We start from the raw sequence: 24,325 nt of genomic DNA, 5'->3' as shown, positions 1-24,325 counted from the left end.
CATTGATCAGTGACGTCCCGTGGGGGTAGGCAGATCGGCCGGCAGGTCAGACTGAGAATGGTTTGATTTTCACTGGAACAGTGAACCAAACGTCAAATCTCAAACTGTTTCCGAACTTCCAAGCGGATAGAAGCACTCAGTGTCGCCTGAAATTTCAGTAGATCTGGTTTATATTATATAGAAAATATCGTCAGGAAGAGAAGAAAATATGATTATCGTAAAGATACTTGGAAAACTATATCAAAATGCAGTCTTTTATCAAACAAAATTGTTGAATTCCATACATTATTGTCAATTTAAAAATCTCCCGAATTTAGATTTAATATTTAATTCAATTAGCACTGGCAACACTGTTAGTTTCTTGTTAGCTGTCACTCGCCAAGCACTCGCCTGTGGCAATTGTTGAGCGGTCTTTGTTCTTTCAATTTACATAACAATTTGAAACATGGAGTTTAAAAAAGAACCGGTAGACTTTGAAACCGATCCCGGAACACCGGTCAGTGCTATCTATATACCGATTGAACGTTCGCACAGCGCGGCAGAACAAACACAATCATATTTTATAAGGCAATTCCGTGTCGAGCATTCGTATGCTACAACTTTGGAGGTACGTATCTATTTATATCTAACCTAAACTGACATAACACCCTTCCGCAATCTAATTGTACAATGTTTGACCCATACAAATGAAGGCGCAGAGCGAATTGTTTGAAACCATTGCCGACTCAAGTAGAAAGCCGATACATTCACAACGACTGCTCCAACTTTTTCCGCCCCTCCCGTTGTTGTCTATAGATGAACTGTCATTGTTATATGGACTGCTTATACTGACGCGTTTGTCGTGTTCACACTGGGAATGGTTTGATTTGGATAGATGAGGTACATGATAAATAATACACTAGCATTAACACACCTACAAATGTAATGCATAGATCAATGCTACATACTTTTTAGAAATCGATATTACCACCGGTTTTTGTGTGAAGGACTAGTCTGACTTTGACAGCTGATGAATAACAGGAATGAATATTATTTATAAATACCACAGATAGTTAATATATTTGATTTGAGATTTTTTTTATAATTCAATTTGAAACGAGAAAGGGGGCATCAATATGTCAAGCATTCTGGGATCGGATTTTGACAGCTGAAAAATAGACCACTCGTTGGTTGTGTAAAAAGATATGCTCAGGCTTTAATAATCTAAAGATGGCGCTGTTGAAACTCAATGCGAGGAATCGTATTTTAACACCACGTGCCACGTCATTTCTTTTTAAAAAACATATCCACAGCTTATCTGTCAGTGCATTTGCTTCTTATGCTGTCTGTCCATTGACGAAAGTAGTAATATTATAATCTAATGTGTGAAGGGTGTCGGGCTTGCATGTCCTCCGCTCTCGAAGACATTCGAGCCATCGGCCTTGGTTAGGTACGATCAGTGACTTCCCTGGACAAAATGCCGCCCCTAGGCACTAGCGCCAAAATGCCGCCCCATTTTTTTATATATATACTTATAGTATTTTTTATCATCCTTTCATGACTCCAATATCTAAGAAATGTGTTGTATGGTTATATTACTAACAAAATATATACATATTACTAAATCAAATTTAAATACCAAATCTACTTCAATAGACAATATTGGGAGTCCACGGTTTCAGATACATTTAAAAATATACCTGAAAACTTTCAAAACTCGCGAGTGACTGGCAAAAATATTTGTATAAATTAATTAGGTAAGTTTGTACCTACATATTATTCAGAAATCTACTCGTGTCATTGCTGGTCATCAAAAACGTGACGTCTTAGGACAACGGAAGTAAACTAGACATCGCGACCCCGACAAAAAAAATACAGTCCTGCTAAACCTTTTATGTTAATTATTACATTTTGTCTCCAACCAGTGAGCTGATTTTATTAATGGAATTATATTTCCGTCATTACTAAGTTTAGGTAGGTACCTATTTATATATATATATTAATGATTTGCCGCCTTTCGAGTAACTGCCGACCCCAATCGACGCTCAATCTGCCTACCCCCACGGGACGTCACTGGGTACGATGTTCACGCGTAGGTTGGTCAATAGTGGCCGGGTGTACGTGTTGTAGGTAGATAAGGGTCTTTGTACGAGTATGGATGGTTTTTATTCGGTTCGCCAAATTTGTACTATGTGGTATTAACGTTTGCAGGTGTGGCTCCTTGTATAATACACGTGCTTTGATTTACTGGCACTGATAGTGTGTAAATTGAACTATCGCAATAATAACTGTTTACACGTAAGAGTGCTGACTGCCTATCCCAGGAGTCGGCAGAAGCGGCTCGCGAGCCACATGCGGCTCTTTGCATAGACGTTTGCGGCTCTTTAGACATAAACTCCAATTTCACCTCATCTTAAGCATCCTTATAACTTATGAGTTTATGAGATAGAGCCGCCGAATACACTTAGACTCGTACGGCATACTCTACCACTCTTTACTCTACTCATATTCTTCACCTGCGTGCTCACACGTGTTGCTTGTAGTTATTAAATTTAAAAAGCAAAAAAATGTAAAGCACACTCACAGATCTGATGAGCCGCTTAGAAGAACTCGACAGAGAAAAATCGAATTTTATTTCTCAGCACAAGTGGACAGCTATAAAACAAATGCCTAAAAATCCTAAAATAGAAACAATAATATTTGATACATGTAATAGTTTGCCTGAAACATAATATGACGCGTTTAAAAAACTAGTTTTTGGTATTCTCACAATCACACAGCTCTACATAATATATGCGAACAAACATTCTCATCTATGAACCAAATAAAAAATAAACTTAGAAGCAAAATAATGGATCATGTATTCAATTAAAAATAAATAGCTATATACCAGATATTATAGTAAAGCTATCAAAACGATGCATGGACACCGTTCTTAATATGTTTTTTTAATAAACAATCTTGAACTTTCTCCCCTAAAAATCCATATACATAATATGCAGCTCTCTGGTACTTTTGTTGTCCTGTTTCCCTGACAATTTGGCTCTTCTCACTTCACAAACTGCCGACCCCTGGTCTAGCCAATCCCATTCGTACTAAGTCATTGTATGGTGCTATTTTGAAACGTTGTGAATATTCCTAAATGTCAAAATGCTCTACGTGGTATTGTTCGTATTTTTTCGGGCAAGCTTGCCACTATACCTACTTCTACTGCGCATGCGCTGATATTGTGCAAATTACAACTTCCACGTGCAAACGGCTGACCTTATTTAAAAAATGCGTGCAGTTTTGCATTTTCTCGTTATATTCGCGATAAAACATAGGTACTGTCTGCAGTAAATCCAACCACGTGTAATGTTTGCGCCCTTTTATTCATTGTGACGTATCGCTGCAAACTTTAAATATTAATTAATAATTGTGTCATTTATTTGAATGATGAATTTTGTTCTGGAACAGTCTTGATGATTCAATTATAAATAAGGACATCTCATCAAACACATTACTTAATGATAATTTATACTGTTTGTTTTCAGTTTGACATTAAACTAGACGTGGATATAAAATGTGAAGTTGATCCTCCACTCAAACGGACCGACAATGAAAGCTCTCATACGTCTATATCCGGTGAATGGCCAAATCCGTCTTTGCTGAATAATAATTTTTCGCCTGTAAGTAGTAATACCGTAAAGAACGACCCACATGTAGGCTAGTGGGATCATTTCATCAGCATTACTTCAGTTGGGGTGTGGACACCACGGGATATAATTTTTGATAAAACACATTTTTTTGATTTGACAGTTCTACGTGGAACTATTTTTTTTGCTTTTATTCACATTAATTTAAACAGGCATTGATTGGATTACATCATTAATTATATTCCAGTGGGTCTATTCTATGCTTATCGACCGCTTAAGTGATAAAGTGAAAAATATTATCAAACTTAGGGTAGGTTTGTATCAAAATATTAGCACTTATTGTAACAATTACACGAAGCCGGTTTTTATTGTTGCATTAAGTGCTATATTTTAACAGCACCTATCTTGCTGCTGTTAAAATATCGCACTTATTGCAACAATAAAAACCGGCTTCGTGTAATTGTTACAATAAGTGCTAATATTTTGATACAAACCTACCCTAAGTTTGATACTATTTATCAATTTAGTGTTCGATAAGTATAGAATAGACCCACAGAAGGCGTTAGATTAGCCGCCGCACTGTCATTATTCATGAACACATGTTTGGTGCCGCAAAGCGTTAAGTCGGCGTGGGCGATTATTTATGGGCACGTAACATTAATTAGTTTACACTGCACTTTTTCTTTTTATCATTACGAAGTTGCGTTTACACGATATTTATCTTTGAGCTTGGTGACCCTGCACGGGTTGATAACGGTAGGCGGAGTCCGCCTGGGCGGTCGACGGCAATGGCGCAAAACTTGCGGCAGGTTCTGGGATTACGGTAGGCGGGAAAGGGCGCGAAGCACGTGACACATCCCGGGGTCTCGGTAGGCGGCGAGGAGCTGGACGGTCTGCAGGACGGCCGCAGGGCGTAACATCAGAGGCGCGCAGGAATGAAAATACCGCGCCACGGCGTCACTGAGAGATGGCACACGCGTGGCTGACAAGATGGCGTCACTGCGCCCTAGGCGATCGTTTTGTTGCTGCGCGATCGCAGCCCGCACCCCGCGGCGGTTGGGACGAAAAGGCCTGTCCCGGATAGGGTATGCGCATTTTTCGTCGGCCTGCAGATATCCGGCATCTCTCTCTAATCGCCATTTTTCGGACCTGCCACCCGTAGCATCGATTTTGGTTCGCGTATCCATTACCGGCCATTATATTATATTTAAAAAAAGAGAAAATGCTACATACTGTTCGTAATAATTATTTAATGAATTTAGCAGAAGTAGTGGTGCTTGTTTTTTGTCATATAAGGTTCCTTATATGCGATTGGCGGCGTCCCTTTGTGAGGGAATTGTCTCTGGTAACAGTACCTACCTGATGTGCTGATTTTATCTTAATATAATAATTATACCCCGTTTACACGTGTATGGATGTACTGTGCACAGTAAGATTTTTTTTTGGGAAACATGTATTATCCTGCGGTTGGCAAAATTGCGTGCATAAATCAAACAGATTCCAAATTGTGATGATTTATTGCGCGCAAGTAAGATTATTTTTTATCTGCGCCTGCGCAGTAGAGCGATAGGAGTAAACATGAAGGTAAAAAATGAGCTACTCATTTTGAGCTCCGATTTTTAATACGATCTGTCAGATAGTAGTATAAAATGACAACATCGCGCCTCGCTTACTCTTGAAGAATGAGATTGGGGAGACAGTCAGCACTCTTACGTGTAAACAGTTATTGTCATGACATTTTTAAATAAGCACAATTACCGACAGTAATTCCATGCACGTGTACAGGCGTCATTATTGTTCGATTACTAGGTCCGCGTATATCATCTCATATTGTTGCGAATTACTGACATATAGTGTGCTCGATAGCTAGGCAGATGCGCTCTTATAACTGAAAAAACTGACAGACTGACTGTTTTGTACACGTTTTTATTAGCTCGTATTCTTGTTTGTCCAGTACAAATGTTTTCGTTTGTCCAGTACAATTTTTTTCTTGTTTGTCCAAGATTTGTATTATACGATTGAAGATTTTTAACTAACTTCCCGACTACTTAGACATTTGAAACTTTTAGAACATGATTACAATGCATTCTTTTAATATTTTTAACCATCTTTAAGCATAATATAATTCATTTTCAGTTAATTCTGTTTTTTATGGAAAGTTATTTTTTCGGAAAAAAATCTTATTATTCGTACTATTGTTGGTTGCTTCGGGGGTCCTAGCAACTAAATTATTAATATATACATGCGTTACTATAGAAATCAATATGACATGTCAAAATGACATAAAGAGCTACGAGAGGTCTACTCTGGCCGACCATTATGGTGTTACCAAGGCCTGGACAAAAACGATGCATGAGTGCGAGTGAGAAAGTATTGGGCACCCTTATAGTCTCTGCGTCACGCGCTAGAGTAAGATAAAAGGTCTACATATTTTAGAGTCAGTTTCCAAAAGTATCATTAGCAAATCGTGGTGAATCGCTTCACGTAGCATCGAAAATCTGCGAGTTCTTGTTGCTAAATTTGCTATTTTTTGTGTTAAACACAAAGTCAGTGGTATATATTTTTAGTTAATTAAGTAGGAAAGGTAGTTCTGCGTGTTGTATTAAAATATGGTAGCCGTACTGATAAGCAAGAAGATGGTATTACGTTTCATAGGTAAGTTGATACATGTTCGTGACAATTTATTTGTATATTATTATTTATTTTAATATCAGTGACCTAGTGTTTCTTTAAAATAACTTAAATTATGGATATCTTTACCTAATTTTTGCATTTTGGCCGCTTAAAAATACTATATAACGTAAAAAAATAGAAAATTATATTTTAATTCTGAGCGTCTAGTGCGAGCACTTTGGGCGAGCACTAGCGAAATGGTCTATGGTCTCGAACATTTGTAGGCGAATGCGTTCGCTCACCCACAAACCAAACGCACGGCACGTAGCTTCATTTAGCAATGCAACGGGTGGCGTCTATATGTATCTATAGTCTATGGGTGTTACATATTATTAATAATGTTGTTATTTTCAGAAGCGTGAAGGCGATCTGATGAATATAAAGTGTGAGAATGATAATGAGGGAATGACCATCAAAGAAGAATTTGTTGACAACGCAATCCACCAAATCAATATTGAAAACCCTCAACCAGGCTGCTCAGATCCACTTTACTTGCCATTACATCAGGTACGTTCAATTAATTATAACAGTTGTCTTTCTCAAGCCCGATCGAATATTCGAAAGATCGACACCTGCATGCCATTAATGTATTTTGAAAATGATATCGGGGATATGGCTACCGCAGCATGTTGTTGAGAACAAACGAAGCAAATTCTAGGCGCTCAATTTGGATCGCTTTTTCGAGCACTGCTGGCCGATTAGCACGAACACTGTTGAACACTTCCAATGCATCAATTGCTGCTGGCTTATCAGCATAAATCATTGAATACACGATGCCCCACATGAGGTAATCCAAAGAGATCAAATCACACGACGTTGGAGGCCAATTAACAGGTCCATTTCTCTAAATCATCGATGGGCAAACTCTTTATTTTTGATAAGCGCATGGTGAAACAGAAATAATAAATATAAATTAGGAACCCTCATACGGTGATGTAAAGTGTGATTACAGTTAAATTTATTGACAGAAATATCTAAACAATATTTTTAATTGCACGCTAGACAAATTGATTTAACGTATGCAGTTTACTTATTTATAAATAAATTACACAGGTAAAAATAATTTTTAAAGAACCGCACAAGAAAGAAAACAAAATTTATAGAAAATTCTATTTAACAAAAAGTAAAGTATATTTTTTTCTCCTAAGTGGACCGTATGAGATTTTTACTCCTACACATATGGGTGTCCACAAAGATGAAATAACATTAACAGACTTTTTAAGAGGAATGGTTGTTACCCATTCACCTATCCCATTAGGTCCGTTCAACGGTCAAGCGTTTCAAGTTTTATAGGTAACGCCGTCATTACCAAGCTTATCTTATATTAAGCTTATTGAAATATTAGTGGTGCAATTTCTGTAATTTACGGATAAAAAAAATAACATCGCAAGTTTTTGTAATCTAACTTACTATAGGTACCAACCTAAAGATGACGTAATCACTCTAAAATGAAAAAAAAGTTATACCACCAATAGAAAAAATATTAACAAATGCTTGTCTAATATTTTTGTGTGGTCACCCGAGTGACCTTTTTTTGTATTATTTGAAAACACCATATTGTTGAAAAATCCCTCCATTATACTCGATGTCTATGAAATGTGGTTACGTGCCCATCGATGCTGTAAATCAACTTCTTGATCCAAAGTCTTGATTTGAATTAAGCGTTAATTGCAGTCGCCATATTGCATATCCTGTTGAACCACTTCTCTTCCGGATGAATGACATCCATTTTTTTTAAAATTGCCCATGGGTCAGTTACGATCCCCATTGACAGTAACGCAAGCTTCCGCCCCATTAAAAAAAAACATTGATGAAAAACACCGATGATGCCACTATCGTGTAGACCGCATGAAACTATTCATTTTTGTGGATGCAATGGAATCTATGAATTCTTTAGTTCTAATTAGAACTCATTAGTACAGTGACGTCCCTAGACAAAAGGTCGCCCGTAGGCAGCGCCAAAATGCTGCCTAAATCTTTATACTTACAGTATATTTTATCATCCTTCCATGACTCCAATATCTAAGAAATGTGTTGTATGGATACATTACTAACAAAATATAGACTGTATTTATTCGCGAATCTACTCGTGTCATTTCTGGTCACTAAGGACGCCGAAGGGCAAAGGAAGTAAACTAGACATCGCGACCCGACCAAAAAAATTACAGTCCTGTCAAACCTTTTATGTTAATTATTACATACCAACCAGTGAGCTGTTTTTATAATGGAAATATATTTTCGTCATTACTAAGTTCAGGTAGGTACCTATTTATATACATATATATCTAATGATTCTCCTTGATTTGCCGTCTTTCGAGTAACTGCCGCCCCCAAGCGACGCTCAATCTGCCTACCCCCACGTCACTGGGTACGATGTTCACGCGTAGGTTGGTCAATAGTGGCCGGGTCTACGTGTTGTAGGTAGATAAGTTTAGTGTTTTTGTACGAGTATGGATGATTTTTATTCGGTTCGCCAAATTTGTACTATGTGGTATTAACGTTTGCAGGTGTGGTTCCTTGTATAATACTGTGTGTGCTTAGATTTACTGGCACTGATAGTGTGTAAATTGAATTATCGCAATAATAACTGTTTACATGTAAGTGTTCTTACAGACGGGATTCCGGTGTCAAGCCACCGAAGAATCCAACCACTCTACACTGCAGTGGCTATGGCAGCCACTGAATTCATATCGCACCATCACAACTAAACCGCCACAAGTGCAAAATTATATGATTTGAGTTAATTATTACGTTTAACCGCTTCACCGCGGAACATTTAATTACTATTTAAATACCACGTTTAAATTACATGCTAATTATATCTAATGGCCTCCAAATGAGGATACAACAGCTGTGCTGTCAGCGCTATAAGGATTAATAGTCTATCATTCATAGTAGGGGAAATGTGTTCAAAATGGCATAGTGGGGAAAAATAAACTTTTGCTCTACAGGCGAAATGGTGCAGTCTAACATGATGCAACTAGCTCAGGAACAATGCATGACCCTTCTTTTAAATATTCAGCCATATTGAGTTTACTCAAAACAGCCGTACAAGAAGATCATACATTGGATAGATTTGTGAACCAAACGAATATTTTTGCAGCTTGTCGACAAAAGGTAATATTACATGTATTTTATATTATTAAATGTATACATATATATATATATATATATATATATAAAAACCAGCTTAAATAGCCGTTATTAGTGTTTATGTACGATGTAAATTTATCATAATTACTGAAGTGTAAACTGCATTTTTTTAACGATTTTGCCAAATTCATTTGATTGGGATAAAATGGCATACATTATGGTAGGCTAAAACGGCATATTATGTGATTTATGATTTTATTGTTTCTGAAAGATTATGTTCCGAAATTACCTACGTAAAACTCTGTAAGAGACATGGGATACAATGAAAATGAATCAGGCAGTTTTAGCTGAGAAAATAGAATGGACGCAAACAACTTTAAGAAGGCATTTTTTAAATATAAATAAAACAATAAAAACGGAGATAAACATCTTGGAAGATTTATGACTACTTTTCCAGTGGAAATTGAACGTCAATTTTTATTTGATAATATATTTTTTTCTATTTTTGACAAATATTTATGTCGTATGCCATTTTGTACACCCGGAGGGGTGAAACGATTTTTAACTTCACGTTTTTACTTCTTTTTTAAGTAGTTTTACTTTATATTCATGCTCCATTTTTATAATAAATTATACGTTTTGATATTCTTTTTTTCATTAAACTAAACACAATGCCATTTTGTACACCCTCTCATGCATGTACCGAAAATTTCATATCTATAAGTTATCAAAATAAGTTAAAAGATCGTTCAATTTCTAAATATATTTCGAAAACACAGTACAAAAATGTGAAAGGTAAAACCAATTTTGCGTTAGGGCAGTTTAGTTGAAATGGTGCGGATTTCATAACGACATCTAATCAAAAAACACATGTTGGTCGACGAATAAAATCATATTATTATTATTATGTGGTGTCAATGACATGTCATTGTGCGGTGAATATCAAACAAATTACGAGCGGCAATAAAAATGTTCATTCGACAATGCAGTAATAACAAACCATTTATTTTATACAATGCGTATAGAATACGTTGTTTAATAATTATATTATATATAATAGCTTTTGCGCAGTACTAATACATACCTAAAGTAATAATATAACTAACTAAAATATACTAAACGTTAATTTATTTAGATTTAGAATATTTTATAGCTACTAAACCGAAATGCCACACTATACCACTTACCGTGATTAAATTAGTTATAAGACCTTAAGTAGATAAAATGCAGGCTAACGTTAATTTCTAAAAGAACACACGCCCGTTCTATCCAATCATGTATTTAGGTATTACAGAAGCGAAGGGTGAAGGTAGGCTATTAAGATCCGCCATAAATAGTGCACATTAATCTTTTTTAGTCATACATATTTGTTTTTATTGAACAATTTACATATATTATTGGTTAGTTTTTTAAAATCAATTAAACCCAGCCTAAACCAAACTATAATAATTTTGGTATATTTTGGGTGATACGACATAATTGTGCACACCTTTTCATTCATACTTATTTGTTTTCGTTGGATTAAGAATAAATATCATTACACATATTAATGGTTGTTTATTTTTAAATTCATTAAGACCTGTCTAAACCAAACTATAAAAGATAAAAAAAATATTATTCGATCTATAAAATATTCAAAGTTATGTATGGTTTAATTGCATAATTTTAGATATTTTATAGATAGACGAGTATTTTTTGACTATTATCTATTATGGCTTGGTTTCGCGGGGTTTAATTGAATTAAAAAAACGAACCAACAGTGTCTGTAAATTGTGGTGTTATTTCAATGAAAAAAATCCTAATACCTGATAAAGTTTAGTGTGCACTATATATAGCGGATCTGAACAGCCTACCTCCACCCTTCGCTACTGATGTATTATTTGATTTAAATACATATAACGTGGAAAGACACATGATTCATGACATGCAACGGCAGGTACCTGTACCTTGTACCTTGCTATATATTTCATTCAAAAAACACTTTTAGAAAATAAAAGGTTTAAATTTTTTCTACTTTTTCCACATTTTATTTCATAATTTTGATATACAAGCGCTTTTATCCTAGCGTATTGGATAACAGTAAAAAATATAGGTACATATTATTGAATAAAAAAAAATTATAGAGAACGTCGGTTTCGATTGTTTACTTGAATTAATACTAACTTGTTGGTGATATTTGTACTTATTTATTAAATTAATGATTTATATTATACATTATGAGATTGCCTAATTTTATCATATAAAAATTTGCTATGTTTAAAATTCACCTACCGTATGTTTAAAAAAAAAAAGGTTCCCTATCAATGAAAAATTTTGTATTGTACATTGTAGTTATCAACGTTTGATAAATTAAAACTTCACTTCATACAAAATATATGCCTATCTATAAAATATCCAAAGTTGTGTACCTATAATTTAATCACATAATTTTAGATATTTTTAGATGGACGAGTATTTTTTGACTATAAGTTATTATGGCTTGGTTTCGCAGGGTTCCATTGAATTTTAAAAACTACCACACCATCTGTTAATTGAAGTATTTTTATTGAAAACAAAATATTATATTTTTTTTTCAGAATGTTGATCAGTAGAATAAAATATTTTCTTTTATGCATTTTATTCTGATGAAATTCATATGTAGCTAAAAAACATGCCTATTAATATTAATTATGCGTCAATGATAAATTAAAATTTACAAAATAAATAATAGCACTCCTGTAGCGCCGAGGAGTTCAATGAATAGACAATAGGTAATTAGACCTCGCTTCGGCAATAACAATAATTACACGACAAAGTATGGCAAATACATTGATAGAAAAACTTGTTAGTATTTATTTCTTTACATACCTACTTAAGTAGGTATTTTGAAGATGCTCGGCCAAACTGATCTAGTTGATTATAAACTATTGTCAATAATGAATTTCATCAAATCGATCGTAAGAAATTATCTCACCAACACCATCAGTAAATTGTAGTCTTTTTTTATTGAAAACAGAATAATATTAATTTATTTTCAGAATCTTAGTGCAAAAAACTGTTTTCATTTATGCATTTTATTTTGAAAAAAATCCTATTTAGCTAAAAAACATGCCTTTTAATATTAATTATGTGTCAATGATAAATTAAATTTTACAAATAAATAATAGAATACGTGTCGCATCAAAGCGGTCTTTGTATTGATTATTATTATTATTACGATCGCCGGAGTTTCGACCGAGAGAATGAATAAAAAATGGTAATTAAAACCGCGCTGCGGAAATAATAATGAGTTCAAGCGGCTTAACATTGTGGCGGGCAAAGGAAAAGTGTGCGATTCTCGTAAACACGAGTATCTTCCGTCTGAACGCTCCCATTTAGTTATGTTAAAATGCGGAATCTCAGCCACGCAGGTGGCTTAAAAAAGTGCGATATGGGTGTCTTCCGTCTGAACGCTCCCATTTAGTTATGTGTCCCTGCAGCGATGCTACAAAAGCGACCTACGTGCTGCAGGTCTGCCATGGCGGGAGGCACAGGAGTTGGCGATGGACCGAGGGAAGTGGCGCCAACTTGTGCTTGCCCTATGCCCCAATGTTGGGACGTGACAGGGTGAAAGAAGAAGAAGAAGAAGAAATGCGGAATCGAGCCACGCCGGTGGTTCGACACCTGTATCCCGTCTGAAAGCGGGCTAAGAGTGCTGACTGCCTAGCCCAGGAGTCGGCAGAAGTAGGTCTCGAGCCACATGCGGCTCTTCAGACATAAACTCCAATTTCACCTCATCTTAAGCATCCTTATAACTTATGAGTTTATGAGATAGAGCCGCCGAATAAACTTAGACTCATACGGCATACTCTAACCACTCTTTACTCTACTCATATTATTTACCTGCGTGCTCACACGTGTTGCTTGTGGTTATTAAATTTAGAAAGCAAAAAAAAGTGGAGCACACTTAAAAATTCACAGATCTGATCAGCCGCTTGGAATAACTCGAAAGAGAGAAATCGAATTTTATTTCTCAGCACAAGTGGACAGCTATAAAACAAATGCCTAAAATAGAAACAATAATATTTGATACATGGAATAGTTTGCCTGAAACATAATATGACGCGTTTTAAAAAACTAGTGTTTGGTATTCTCACAATCTTTGGCTCTACATATATATGCGAACAAACATTTTCATCTATGAACCAAATAAAAAATAAACATAGAACCAGAATAATGGATCATGTATTCAATTAAAAATAAATAGCCATTTGCCAGATAGCTTGACAAACTGCCGAACCCTAGTCTAGCTAATCTCATTCGTACTGCGTAATGCGTCAATTACATTGAACTACTTTACAAGCTGTTGGCGAATTTAAAAGCGGGTGATTCAGCTACTGCGATTGTGACGATGATACACAAAACTTTCCATTCGCTGGAAGCCAACAAGCTAGCGACTATTTTGACAGAACGTAGTTCATTTTTTACCGGGAGGTCGCTACTACGCTCTACTGTGCAGGCGCAGTAGGCCCACACGCTGGCGTGTAAATGTGACCGGCTTTCAACTTTTCTCGGTAGACTGTTTACAATCTGCTTGCTGCTTGCTCGATGATGACACTGGGCGACTTTACAGGCAGATTGCAAATTCGCCAACAAGCAGCTCGTAAAGTAGACTAGAGAATATCATTGACGCTTAAGTCATTGTATGGTGGTATTTTGACACGTTGTGAATATCTCTACACGTTAAAATGCTTTGCGTGGTGTTGTTCGTATTTTTTCGGGCAAGCTCGCCACTATATTTTACTGCGCGTGCGCTGATATCCTGCAAGTTGCAATTATCACGTGAAAACCGCTGAACTTGTTTGAAAAATGCGTGAAGTTTTGCATTTTCTCGTTATGTCCGCGATAATACATAGGTACTGTCTGCAGTAAATCCAACCACGTATAATGTTAGCGCCCTTTCATTCAATGCGACGTGTCGCTGCAAACTTTAAATATTAATTAATAATTGTGTCATTTATTTGAATGATGAATTTTGTTCTGGAACAGTCTTGATGATTCAATTATAAATAAGGACATCTCATCAAACACATTACTTAATGATAATTTATACTGTTTGTTTTCAGTTTGACATTAAACTAGACGTGGATATAAAATGTGAAGTCGATCCTCCACTCAAACGGACTGACAATGAAAGCTGTCATACTTCTGTATCCGGCAAATGGCCAAATCCGTCTTTGGTGCCTGTAAGTACCTACCTGATGTGCTGATTTTATCTTGATATAATTATACCCCGTTTACACTTGCATGGATGTACTGTGCACAGTAAGAAAATGTTTGGGGAAACATGTATTATCCTGCAGTTGGCAAAATTTTGTGCATAAATCAAACAAGATTGGAAGATTCCAAATTGTGATGATTTATTGCGCGCAAGTAAGATTATTTTTGATCTGCGTCTGCGCAGTAGAGCGATAGGGGTGAACATGAAGGTAGAAAATGAATTACTCATTTTGAGGTCCGATTTTCAATACGATCTGTCAGATAGTAGTATAAATGACAACATCGCGCCTCGCTTACTCTTGAAGAATGAGATTGGAGAGACAGTCAGCACTCTTACGTGTAAACAGTTATTGTCATGACAGTTTAAAATAAGCACAATTGCCGACAGTAATTCCATGCACGTGTACAGGCGTCATTATTTTTTGATTACTAGGTCCGCGTATATCATCTCATATTGTTGCGAATTATTGACACATAGTGTGTTCGATACCTAGGCAGATGCGCTCTTATAACTGAACAAACTGACAGACTGACTTTTTTTACCACGTTTTTAATAGCTCGTATTCTTGTTTGTCCAGTACAAATTTTTTCTTGTTTATCCAAGATTTGTATTATACGATTTAAGATTTTTAACTAACTTCCCGACGACCTAGACATTTGAAACTTTTAGAACATGATTACAATGCATTCTTTTAATAATTTTAACCATCTTTAAGCATAATTGAATTCATTTTCAGTTAATTCTGTTTTTTATGGAAAGTTATTTTTTCGGTAAAAATTCTTATTATTCGTACTATTGTTGGTTGCTTCGGGCGTCCTAGCAACTAAATTATTAATATATACGTGCGTTACTATAGAAATCAATATGACATGTCAAAATGACATAAAGAGCTACGAGAGGTCTACTCTGGCCGACCATTATGGTGTTACATATTATTAATAATGTTGTTATTTTCAGAAGCGTGAAAGCGATCTGATGGATGTAAAGTGTGAGAATGATAATGAGGGAATGACCATCAAAGAAGAATTTGTTGACAACGCAATCCACCAAATCAATATTGAAAACCCTCAACCAGGCTGCTCAGATCCACTTTACTTGCCATTACATCAGGTACGTTCAATTAATTATAACAGTTGTCTTTCTCAAGCCCGATAGAATATTCGAAAGATCGATACCTGCATGACATTAATATATTTTGAAAATGATATCGGGGATATGGCTACCGCATCATCTTGTTGCGAACAAACGAAGCAAATTCTAGGCGCTCAATTTGGATCGCTTTTTTCGAGCACTGCTGGCCGACTAGCACGAACACTGTTGAACACTTCCAATCCGTCAATTGCTGCTGGCTTATCAGCTTAAATCAGTGAATACACGATGCCCCACATGAAGTAATCCAAAGATGTCAAATCACACGACGTTGGAGGCCAATTAACAGGTCTATTTCTCTAAATCATCGATGGGCACAATCTTTGTTTTTGATAAACGCATGGTGAAACAGAAATAATAAATTAGGAACCTCGAGGACAATTTAATAAAATATTGCTTGCCTTACTTATTTCTCCAATGCTGAATTTGTTCTAAAAATAATGCAATAGACATACTTGACTACCTAGGGTTTTTAATAACACTGTAATAAAAACGTGCAATTCCGACTTGTTTTTGTGTTTCTTTTATTTGAAAATAGAATGACCAATAGTTACTGTAGTAATAGTTAATCTTATTTCATTTTCATAACTTTTTTAACCATCCTAACAATATGTAGGTACAGTAGTACATACGTGCAGTACATAAAACTACTTTTTTATGTTAATTAAATATTCAGCTAATTTATTATAAACGAAGTGTGATTACAGTTAAATTTATTGACAGAAATATCTAAACAATATTTTTAATTGCACGCTAGACGAATTGATTTAACGTAAGCAATATTCTTATTTACAAATAAATTACACAGGTAAAAATAAATTTTAAAGAACCGCACAAGAAAGAAAACACAATTTATAGAAAATTCTATTTAACAAAAAGTAAAGTATATTTTTTTCTCCTAAGTGGACCGTATGAGATTTTCACAACTACACATATAGGCGTCCACAGAGATGAAATTATATTAACAGACTTTTAAAGAGGAATGGTTGTTACCCTTTCACCTATCCCATTAGATCCGTTCAACGGTCAAGCGTTTCAAGTTTTATAGGTAACGCCGTCATTACCAAGCTTATCTTATATTAAGCTTATCGAAATATTGGTGGTGTAATTTCTGTATTTAACGGATATAAAAAATAACATCGCAAGTTATTGTAATCTAACTAACCATAGGTATACATAACATATATTTTTTTTTTAAAACAAATTGTATTATTTAAAGACAGCATATTATTGGAAAATCCCTCCATTATACTTGATGTCTATGTAATGTCGTTACGTGCGCATCGATGCTCTAAATCAACTTCTTGATCCAAAGCCTTGATTTGAATTAAGCGTTAATTGCAGTCGCCACAGTGGTCCATATCCTGTTGAACCACTTCTCTTCCGGATCAATGACATCATTTTTTTTTAAATTGCCCATGGGTCAGTAACGACCCCATTGACAGAAACGCAAACTTTGGCCTCATTAAAAAAAAAACATTGTCCGATGATGCCACTATCGTGTAGACCGCATCAAACTATTCATTTTTGTGGATGCAATGGAGTCTAGGAACTTAGTGCAGTGACGTCCCTAGACGAAAGGCCGCCCCTAGACAGCGCCAAAATGCCGCCTAATTCGTTATACTTACAGTATTTTTTATCATCCTTCCATGACTCCAATATCTAAGAAATGTGTTGTATACATTGTACATTACTAACAAAATATAGACTGTATTTATTCGCAAATCTGCTCGTGTCTTTTCTGGTCACCAAGGACGCTGAAGGGCAAATGAAGTAAACTAGACATCGCGACCCCAACAAAAAAAATTACAGTCCTGTCAAACCTTTTATGTTATGAATACATTATAATTCCAACCAGTAACATGTAGTACCTGAATTTTTAATGGAAAGATATTTTTGTTATTAATAAATTTAAGTATGGCTCTCTGTATTCATGATGATTTGCCAGACTACGTATACTGATCATAAATGTCAAAACATGAGCACAGTATCACATATCGTTTTGATAGTAAATCCTTTCTTAAGTTATATCTAAAAACCGCTATTATTTTTAATAATATATATTATGAAATATTAGTGAACACAATCAAATTCTATTTATTTTATTATTATTGAATATTATACCAACACCATTCTTTTTGTAGATTTCTACCCAGCAATGCTTCACAGTACGTCACGGAATACCACTGGACATCGCTAAAAAGGATAAACTTCAAAATGCCTTGGTCAACAACAAAATAGCACATGCAACTAATAAAATCAAAAACATGATTACACAGCATTCAGACATAACTATAGATGGTCAGAACGTCAAACAAGAAGTGCATCAATTATACTTGCCTAAGGTGGTTCGAATTATGTTGACTAGAGTTACATATTTTCCGCGTAACTTTGTTTGCCGTGATTGTTATGGAGTGTTTGAATCTGTAAATCATCTAAATAGTCACTCCATTCCATGTATGAAGTTTCAACTCCTTAAGTCGTTCAATACGCATACCGGTGAAAAGCTATATGAATGCAATGTTCGCTCAAATAAAATATTCCAGCGAGGTAGGAACCCAGCCGATACTAGTGAAAACCCAAATCAATGTAAATTGTGGTTTAAAAGAGTCCCAGTAATTGGTCACATCAATCGTCATACAATAAAGACACATACTAGTGAAAAACCACATCAATGCGATGTGTGCTTCAAAAATTTTCCGCAAAGTAGTAATTTAAAGAGGCATAAAATGATACATACTGGTGAAAAACCACATCAGTGCGATGTGTGTTTTAAAAAATTTATACAAATTAGTCAACTCAAAGTACATAAAATGATACATAGTCGTGAAAAGGCACATCAATGCGACGTGTGTTTTAAAAAATTCAAACGAATTATTGATCTCAATATACATAAAAATACACATTTAAAGGTATATCCATGTGATGTGTGTTTTAAAAATTTTCTGCAAATTGGTGACTTAATGACACATAAAATGATACATACTGGTGAAAAACATCATCAATGCGACGTGTGTTTTAAAATATTCACGCGAAGTAGTGATCTTAAAAAACATAAAATGATACATACTGGTGAAAAGCCACATAAATGCAATGTTTGCTTCAAAAATTTTCTGCAAATTAGTAATTTAAAGAGGCATAAAAAGATACATACTGGTGAAAAACCACATCAGTGCGATGTGTGTTTTAAAAAATTTATACAAATTAGTCAACTCAAAGTTCATAAAATGTCACATACTCGTGAAAAGCCATATCAATGCGATGTGTGTTTTAAAAAATTCAAACGAATTATTGATTTCAATATACATAAAAATACACATTTAAAGCCACATCAATGTGATGTGTGTTTTAAAAATTTTCTGCAAATTGGTGCCTTAAAAACACACAAAACGACACATACTGGTGAAAAACCTCATCAATGCGACGTGTGTTTTAAAAAATTCAGTCGAGTTATTAATCTTAAAAAACATAAAATGATACATACTGGTGAAAAACCACATAAATGCGATGTGTGCTTTAAAAATTTTCGGCAAATTAGACATCTTAAAGTACATAAAATGATACATACTGGTGAACGGCCACATAAATGCGATGTGTGCTTTAAAAATTTTTTGCAAATTAATAATTTGAAGACACATAAAAAGATACATACTGGTGAAAAACCACATCAATGCGACGTATGTTTTAAAAAATTCATTCGAGTTATTGATCTTAAAAAACATAAAATGATACATACTGGTGAAAAGCCACATAAATGCGATGTGTGCTTTAAAAATTTTCGGCAAATTAGTAATTTGAAGAGGCATAAAAAGATACATACTGGTGAAAAACCACGTCGTGTGTTTTAAAAAAAACTATACGAATTAGTCACCTCAAAGTACATAAAATGACACATACTCGTGAAAAGCCATATCAATGCGACGTGTGTTTTAAAAAATCAAACGAATTATTGATCTCAATATACATAAAATTACACATTTTAAGCTACATCAATGTGATGTGTGTTTGAAATTTTTTTTTTTTGCAAATTGGTGCCTTAAAAACACAAAATGACACATACTGGTGAAAAACTTCATCAATGCGACGTGTGTTTAAAAAAAATCCTTCGATCTTAAAAAACATAAAATGGTACATACTGGTGAAAAACAATTTCAATGCGACGTGTGTTTAAAAAATTCAAAATGATTGTTTATCTCAAAAAACATAGATTGAGACATAATGGTTAAAACAACTACATCTAGCGAAGTGTTTTTAAATACAAATTTGTAAATCTAAAATTTAAAATACTTTGAATGACACATACTGTTTAATAACATAGATTTAAATAGTGTCGAACTAACTTAGCTTACCATTGCCATGTATTATATAACGAGCGTATTGGTACTCTTAAAATTTACGTAAATTCTAGTTTTTAAACATAACGTTATATAGAAAATCATAATTTTGAAAAACCTCTGAAGCTCGGAAATTTAATAAAAAAGTTGAATTAAGTATGCCTAGAACTCACATCATCAGAGTATACAAGAAAATAAATTAACTTAATAATTGCAAATGGAGTTGTCAGTAATCGATTCATAAAGTATTGAAATTCTATAGTGTTTTCCAATAATATAAGCTAATTTTATATAATATGTTTATTTAGATAGTAGTGGGAGAAACTTTTTGAGATAATATAAACTTACATATTAAATTGTCTTATGACATTTTTACTTATATATTTTTTCAACATTTCAGCAAGATAGTCCACTTTTTCATTCGTCCACCTAGTCTAGCGTTTTTTCAATTATGTAATCCCTACCAAATAACATGATTTCTTTAAGCCTCCAAAAACAGGCGTTGTTACATTGATTAATCATGTGCCTTCTCGAGAAGACCTCAAGAGACCTTCACGTCCGCTGTACGGCGACGTGAAACATTATTAGAGGAGCATTATGATTTGTTGCTGTGACACTTTTGAAGGTCTCAGTACATTAGGTTAACTAAATTTCTATCAAGCTAGTGACGTTACCCCAGTCCCGGAATAATCATAAAGGCATTTTATCTTCAACCGGTCCTGCCCTTAGACCGATTGAGAACCTTTGCTTAGCTAGCTCAGCTGTATATGGGAAAAGGTAGTCATCTAAAGTTCTTGTTCGACACTATTCGAATACACCATAACAATATTATTTAACTTTTAAATGTTTAAAGAACCGCCACCTAGTAATAGGCTGACGTCTAGATCGTTAATTATTTCATTAACCTCCAATTTAAATTTACTTTCGTAAATATATATGCAAATGTCAAAGACAGCTGACCTCCTGTCACTTTTCTTTATGTCAGATGTTTTCCGTAGAAAACATCGCGGGTTATTTTTAAAATGAAAACTTCTTTCGATAATACTGTTTTAATTATTTATTAAATTGATTTCAGTAAATAAATTTATTATATTTAAATATTTATAAACAATTTCACAATTTATTTTAGCTTTAAATAATTACCTAATTATTTTATGAACTTATTTAACTTAGTTATTATATAAAGATAACTAATTATAACTATTTTTCTAATTATTTAACGTACTGTTGCACACTTATATACTATGAGCCGCCGACTATAAACTGTAGGAAACTATGCTCCTTTTATAAAATAAGATCGCGAATGATGAAGCGACGCTGTGACGATATGTTGTTTACAACATCGACTGACAGCTCAATCGTTACGTCACCCGTGATGACGTCGCGCTTAGTGACACGACGGAATATTTCGTAAATATATCGCGAGCATATTTAAAACTTCACGATTTTGCGCTGCACTACGGCAAAACCTTACGTTACTATTGGAAAATCGGCGACTGACGTGTATGAAAAAGCACGTTCTTTATATGAACCTCCCCCACTCTGAATCTATGTTTTCTTTGAATAACTAAAGAATCATTCATATTTTAATCAAGAGATCACGTTTACGTCTAGAGGTTCAAATACTTGTCATTGAAATATGGATTTTATTAACTTAAAATACTGAAAAGGGTCAAGAAAGGTCTTACATGACTTTTCGGGGCGTGTTAACACGCGAAAAGCGGACCAATGGGGCAGTTTTTATACCCCTTCTATGAGACCAAGAGACAGACTCTCGGACGAATTACAGAAAAGCTGTTTATTTCCCGGGAAATTATAATCATTTAATTAGGTAAAAATAAGCAACTTATGGTTACCCATAGATGGTACAAGTTTAGTAACAATCGTAAAAGTCCCTGTAGTACTTTCAACATAGATTGGCCAAATATCTATTAATTCATTTATCGGGTTCGCGGTTAAGAAAAATGAAAATGTATCCGTTCAAAACGGTGCGTAATACGAATGCGAATGATAAAAATTACTGCTCGAATGTATTAGCGCAAAGAGAATGATGTAAAATTAAATTCAGGCGTTTCTTTTATACCGAAACTTCGCGCGCTAATTCTCGTCAGCTGGTAGTAGGTGCAACCAAAATTTATTTTATTATATTTATAAAACACTTCAACTTAGAAGTATGACTGTAGATTTCTACGACAAGTATTTATTTATAAGGTTTGAAAGTTACCTATTTACGGTAACTTTTTACAATTTAAAATTGATCTGTCGGTGTTAATCGACAGATCTAAAGAATGATTTCTATTTGTAAATTAGGAAAGCAACCGAGTCCTTGGACTTACATTGTAAGAATTTCTATTTCTGGAATTCCTTCATCTATCTTTTATAAAGGTAGGTACATAAAATTCGTACACTCCTTATTATAATTAAAAACATTAATTTATTATTTAAATTAGGCGTATGCAATCAGTACTTACAAAACGTAATCATTAGATTTTAATTACGACAATATCTGATACCATAATTTATTTATTTAAGATATTTCATAATAGTCGCCGGGAAATACATCGCGACCCAAATTACGAAAAATAAAATTTGATTTTATATAATTCAAAATTGGATTATTTTGTATACAATGTTTAGCAAATGATATCACATAAGTCGTTTACAATTTATTATCTATTTTTAACCTTAATCCTATACATTTTAAATTACTTACATTTTACCTTATAAGGCCGTTAGGCCTTCTTGAAAGAAAACTCATCCATAATTTCACTCTGAGTGGCCATAAGTCGCTCAGACTGTACTATGGGACTAATTACATAATTGTTATAGCTTTGTTTAGAGGTAGGCCGCGTAATTTCAAACCAAAATCGACATTTATGGTCGGACCGAAAAGTTGTGACGTCACAAATTTATTGCAAGAAATGCCAGCTGAAGGCGTGCATTTTATGGCCTTGTCACTAGGGAAGTGGTCGGCCAACTCATTAGTCAACAGGGCCAAATATCAACGGTACAACGATTGAGATTTCTTTAGAGAGCCATTTTTTTTTAACTTAAACTATATATTATGTAAGTACACTGTTTATTAACTAAATGAACCTTAAAAGTTTTAAGTCTTAATTAAACTATAGGTATACAGAAGAAAACTCGATTTCATACTGTCATCGGCTATATAGCGCAATATGCAATATCGCTAGCCAACTAACATTGACAGTGGAAGAGAGTGGGTGGTGGACGAAAATACGCTCGAACAGGGATGCACAATATTTATTTGACAGCAATAAAGTACATAAAACACATAAGTTACAAGCATAGTCAACACAATGTATAAGTCAATAAGCAAAATGATAGTAGCACAAACTTTATGATGATCCTTTCCCTGACACTGAAGTTATATTAACGGTAACTGAGCGTGTTATAAAGAGAAGCACTGATTCTACCTGGTAAGGGAAAAAAAAGAAAATGGCGGCGGCAATGGTTGCTGGCTGGCTGCGCTGGTTACCCTCAAGGGGAGTCGACCAGATTTCCTAGGCGAGGGCTACTTGTCAAGCTGGAGACCTTCGTAAGGTGATAACCGTAACAAGACTGACTGCTGGATGTGGCCTACTAGCGTAGACTGATCTCTGGAGTAGACTGACTTTTCATAGTCCTGATCTCGAATTTTTATACCCACGGCGGGAGCATGGTGTGTTTGGTGCGGCAATCAAGGGTACTAGTCATTATTTTGAAATTTCCGCGATGAGCGGACACGGTTTTTATGTATGTTTTTGTATAGCTTACTATGGAACCTGATACGCGGAACGGTGATTTCATTAATAATTTACGTTTTTTTTTGACAAAATAAAAATACGTTATATATATGACATGTCTGGCTATCTGCTGTAATTTTTGTAATCATAAGGATTAACATTAAGAAGGTTAAATTTGATTCATAATAAAAAATAATAGTTATGGATGAACGAAATAACTTTCATATTATAAAATTGATTTTACAGTGTCAAGGATTAAGTTAAGTATGCGCTGTACGATTTTCAATTGATTTGACCAATAATTTGATATACAAAAATCGATTTAAAAGTTATATCTTTAAGGCATGATTTTAGTATATAAAAAAAATGTTCGAATTATGATAAAACAATAAAATTGCTGGAGGCTATTAACCTTAACTAGGTTTTTACGGCGTAGGTATTTTTAATCCGCGATGTGTTTAAATATGTACCTAAAAT

At 34.5% G+C, this 24,325-nt stretch overlaps 1 protein-coding gene across 2 annotated transcripts; it reads left to right on the top strand.

The window, feature by feature from the left end:
• Nucleotides 1-366: 366 nt before the first annotated feature.
• Nucleotides 367-19,883, top strand: LOC147076967 (uncharacterized). Of its 2 annotated transcripts, XM_085941406.1 has the most exons (7): nucleotides 367-607; nucleotides 3,513-3,647; nucleotides 6,642-6,794; nucleotides 14,465-14,584; nucleotides 15,577-15,729; nucleotides 17,913-18,449; nucleotides 18,528-19,877. In XM_085941406.1, exons 1-7 carry the CDS (start codon nucleotides 446-448, stop codon nucleotides 19,614-19,616), a joined length of 2,349 nt encoding a protein of 782 aa, XP_085797532.1. In that variant the 5' UTR covers nucleotides 367-445; the 3' UTR covers nucleotides 19,617-19,877. The 2 variants fall into 2 exon arrangements, with proteins under 2 accessions (XP_085797532.1, XP_085797530.1); XM_085941404.1 differs by having other exon boundaries at nucleotides 17,913-19,883.
• Nucleotides 19,884-24,325: the final 4,442 nt, after the last annotated feature.

Source organism: Rhyacophila brunnea, unplaced genomic scaffold, assembly GCF_057557595.1.
Source record: "Rhyacophila brunnea isolate RB1 unplaced genomic scaffold, BYU_Rbru_1.0 scaffold_13, whole genome shotgun sequence".
Classification (NCBI taxonomy): domain Eukaryota; kingdom Metazoa; phylum Arthropoda; class Insecta; order Trichoptera; family Rhyacophilidae; genus Rhyacophila; species Rhyacophila brunnea.
The sequence above is the reverse complement of the archived record's forward strand: the minus strand, read 5'-3'. Positions and strand labels throughout refer to the sequence as shown.

Bases quoted from the DNA above. Each gene is read 5' to 3' on its own strand.
- LOC147076967 (XM_085941404.1), top strand. From the start codon at position 446: ATGGAGTTTAAAAAAGAACCGGTAGACTTTGAAACCGATCCCGGAACA. The intron at 608-3,512 runs GTACGTATCTAT...GTTTGTTTTCAG, and splicing joins CGTATGCTACAACTTTGGAG to TTTGACATTAAACTAGACGT. The intron at 6,795-14,464 runs GTACGTTCAATT...GTTTGTTTTCAG, and splicing joins TTTACTTGCCATTACATCAG to TTTGACATTAAACTAGACGT.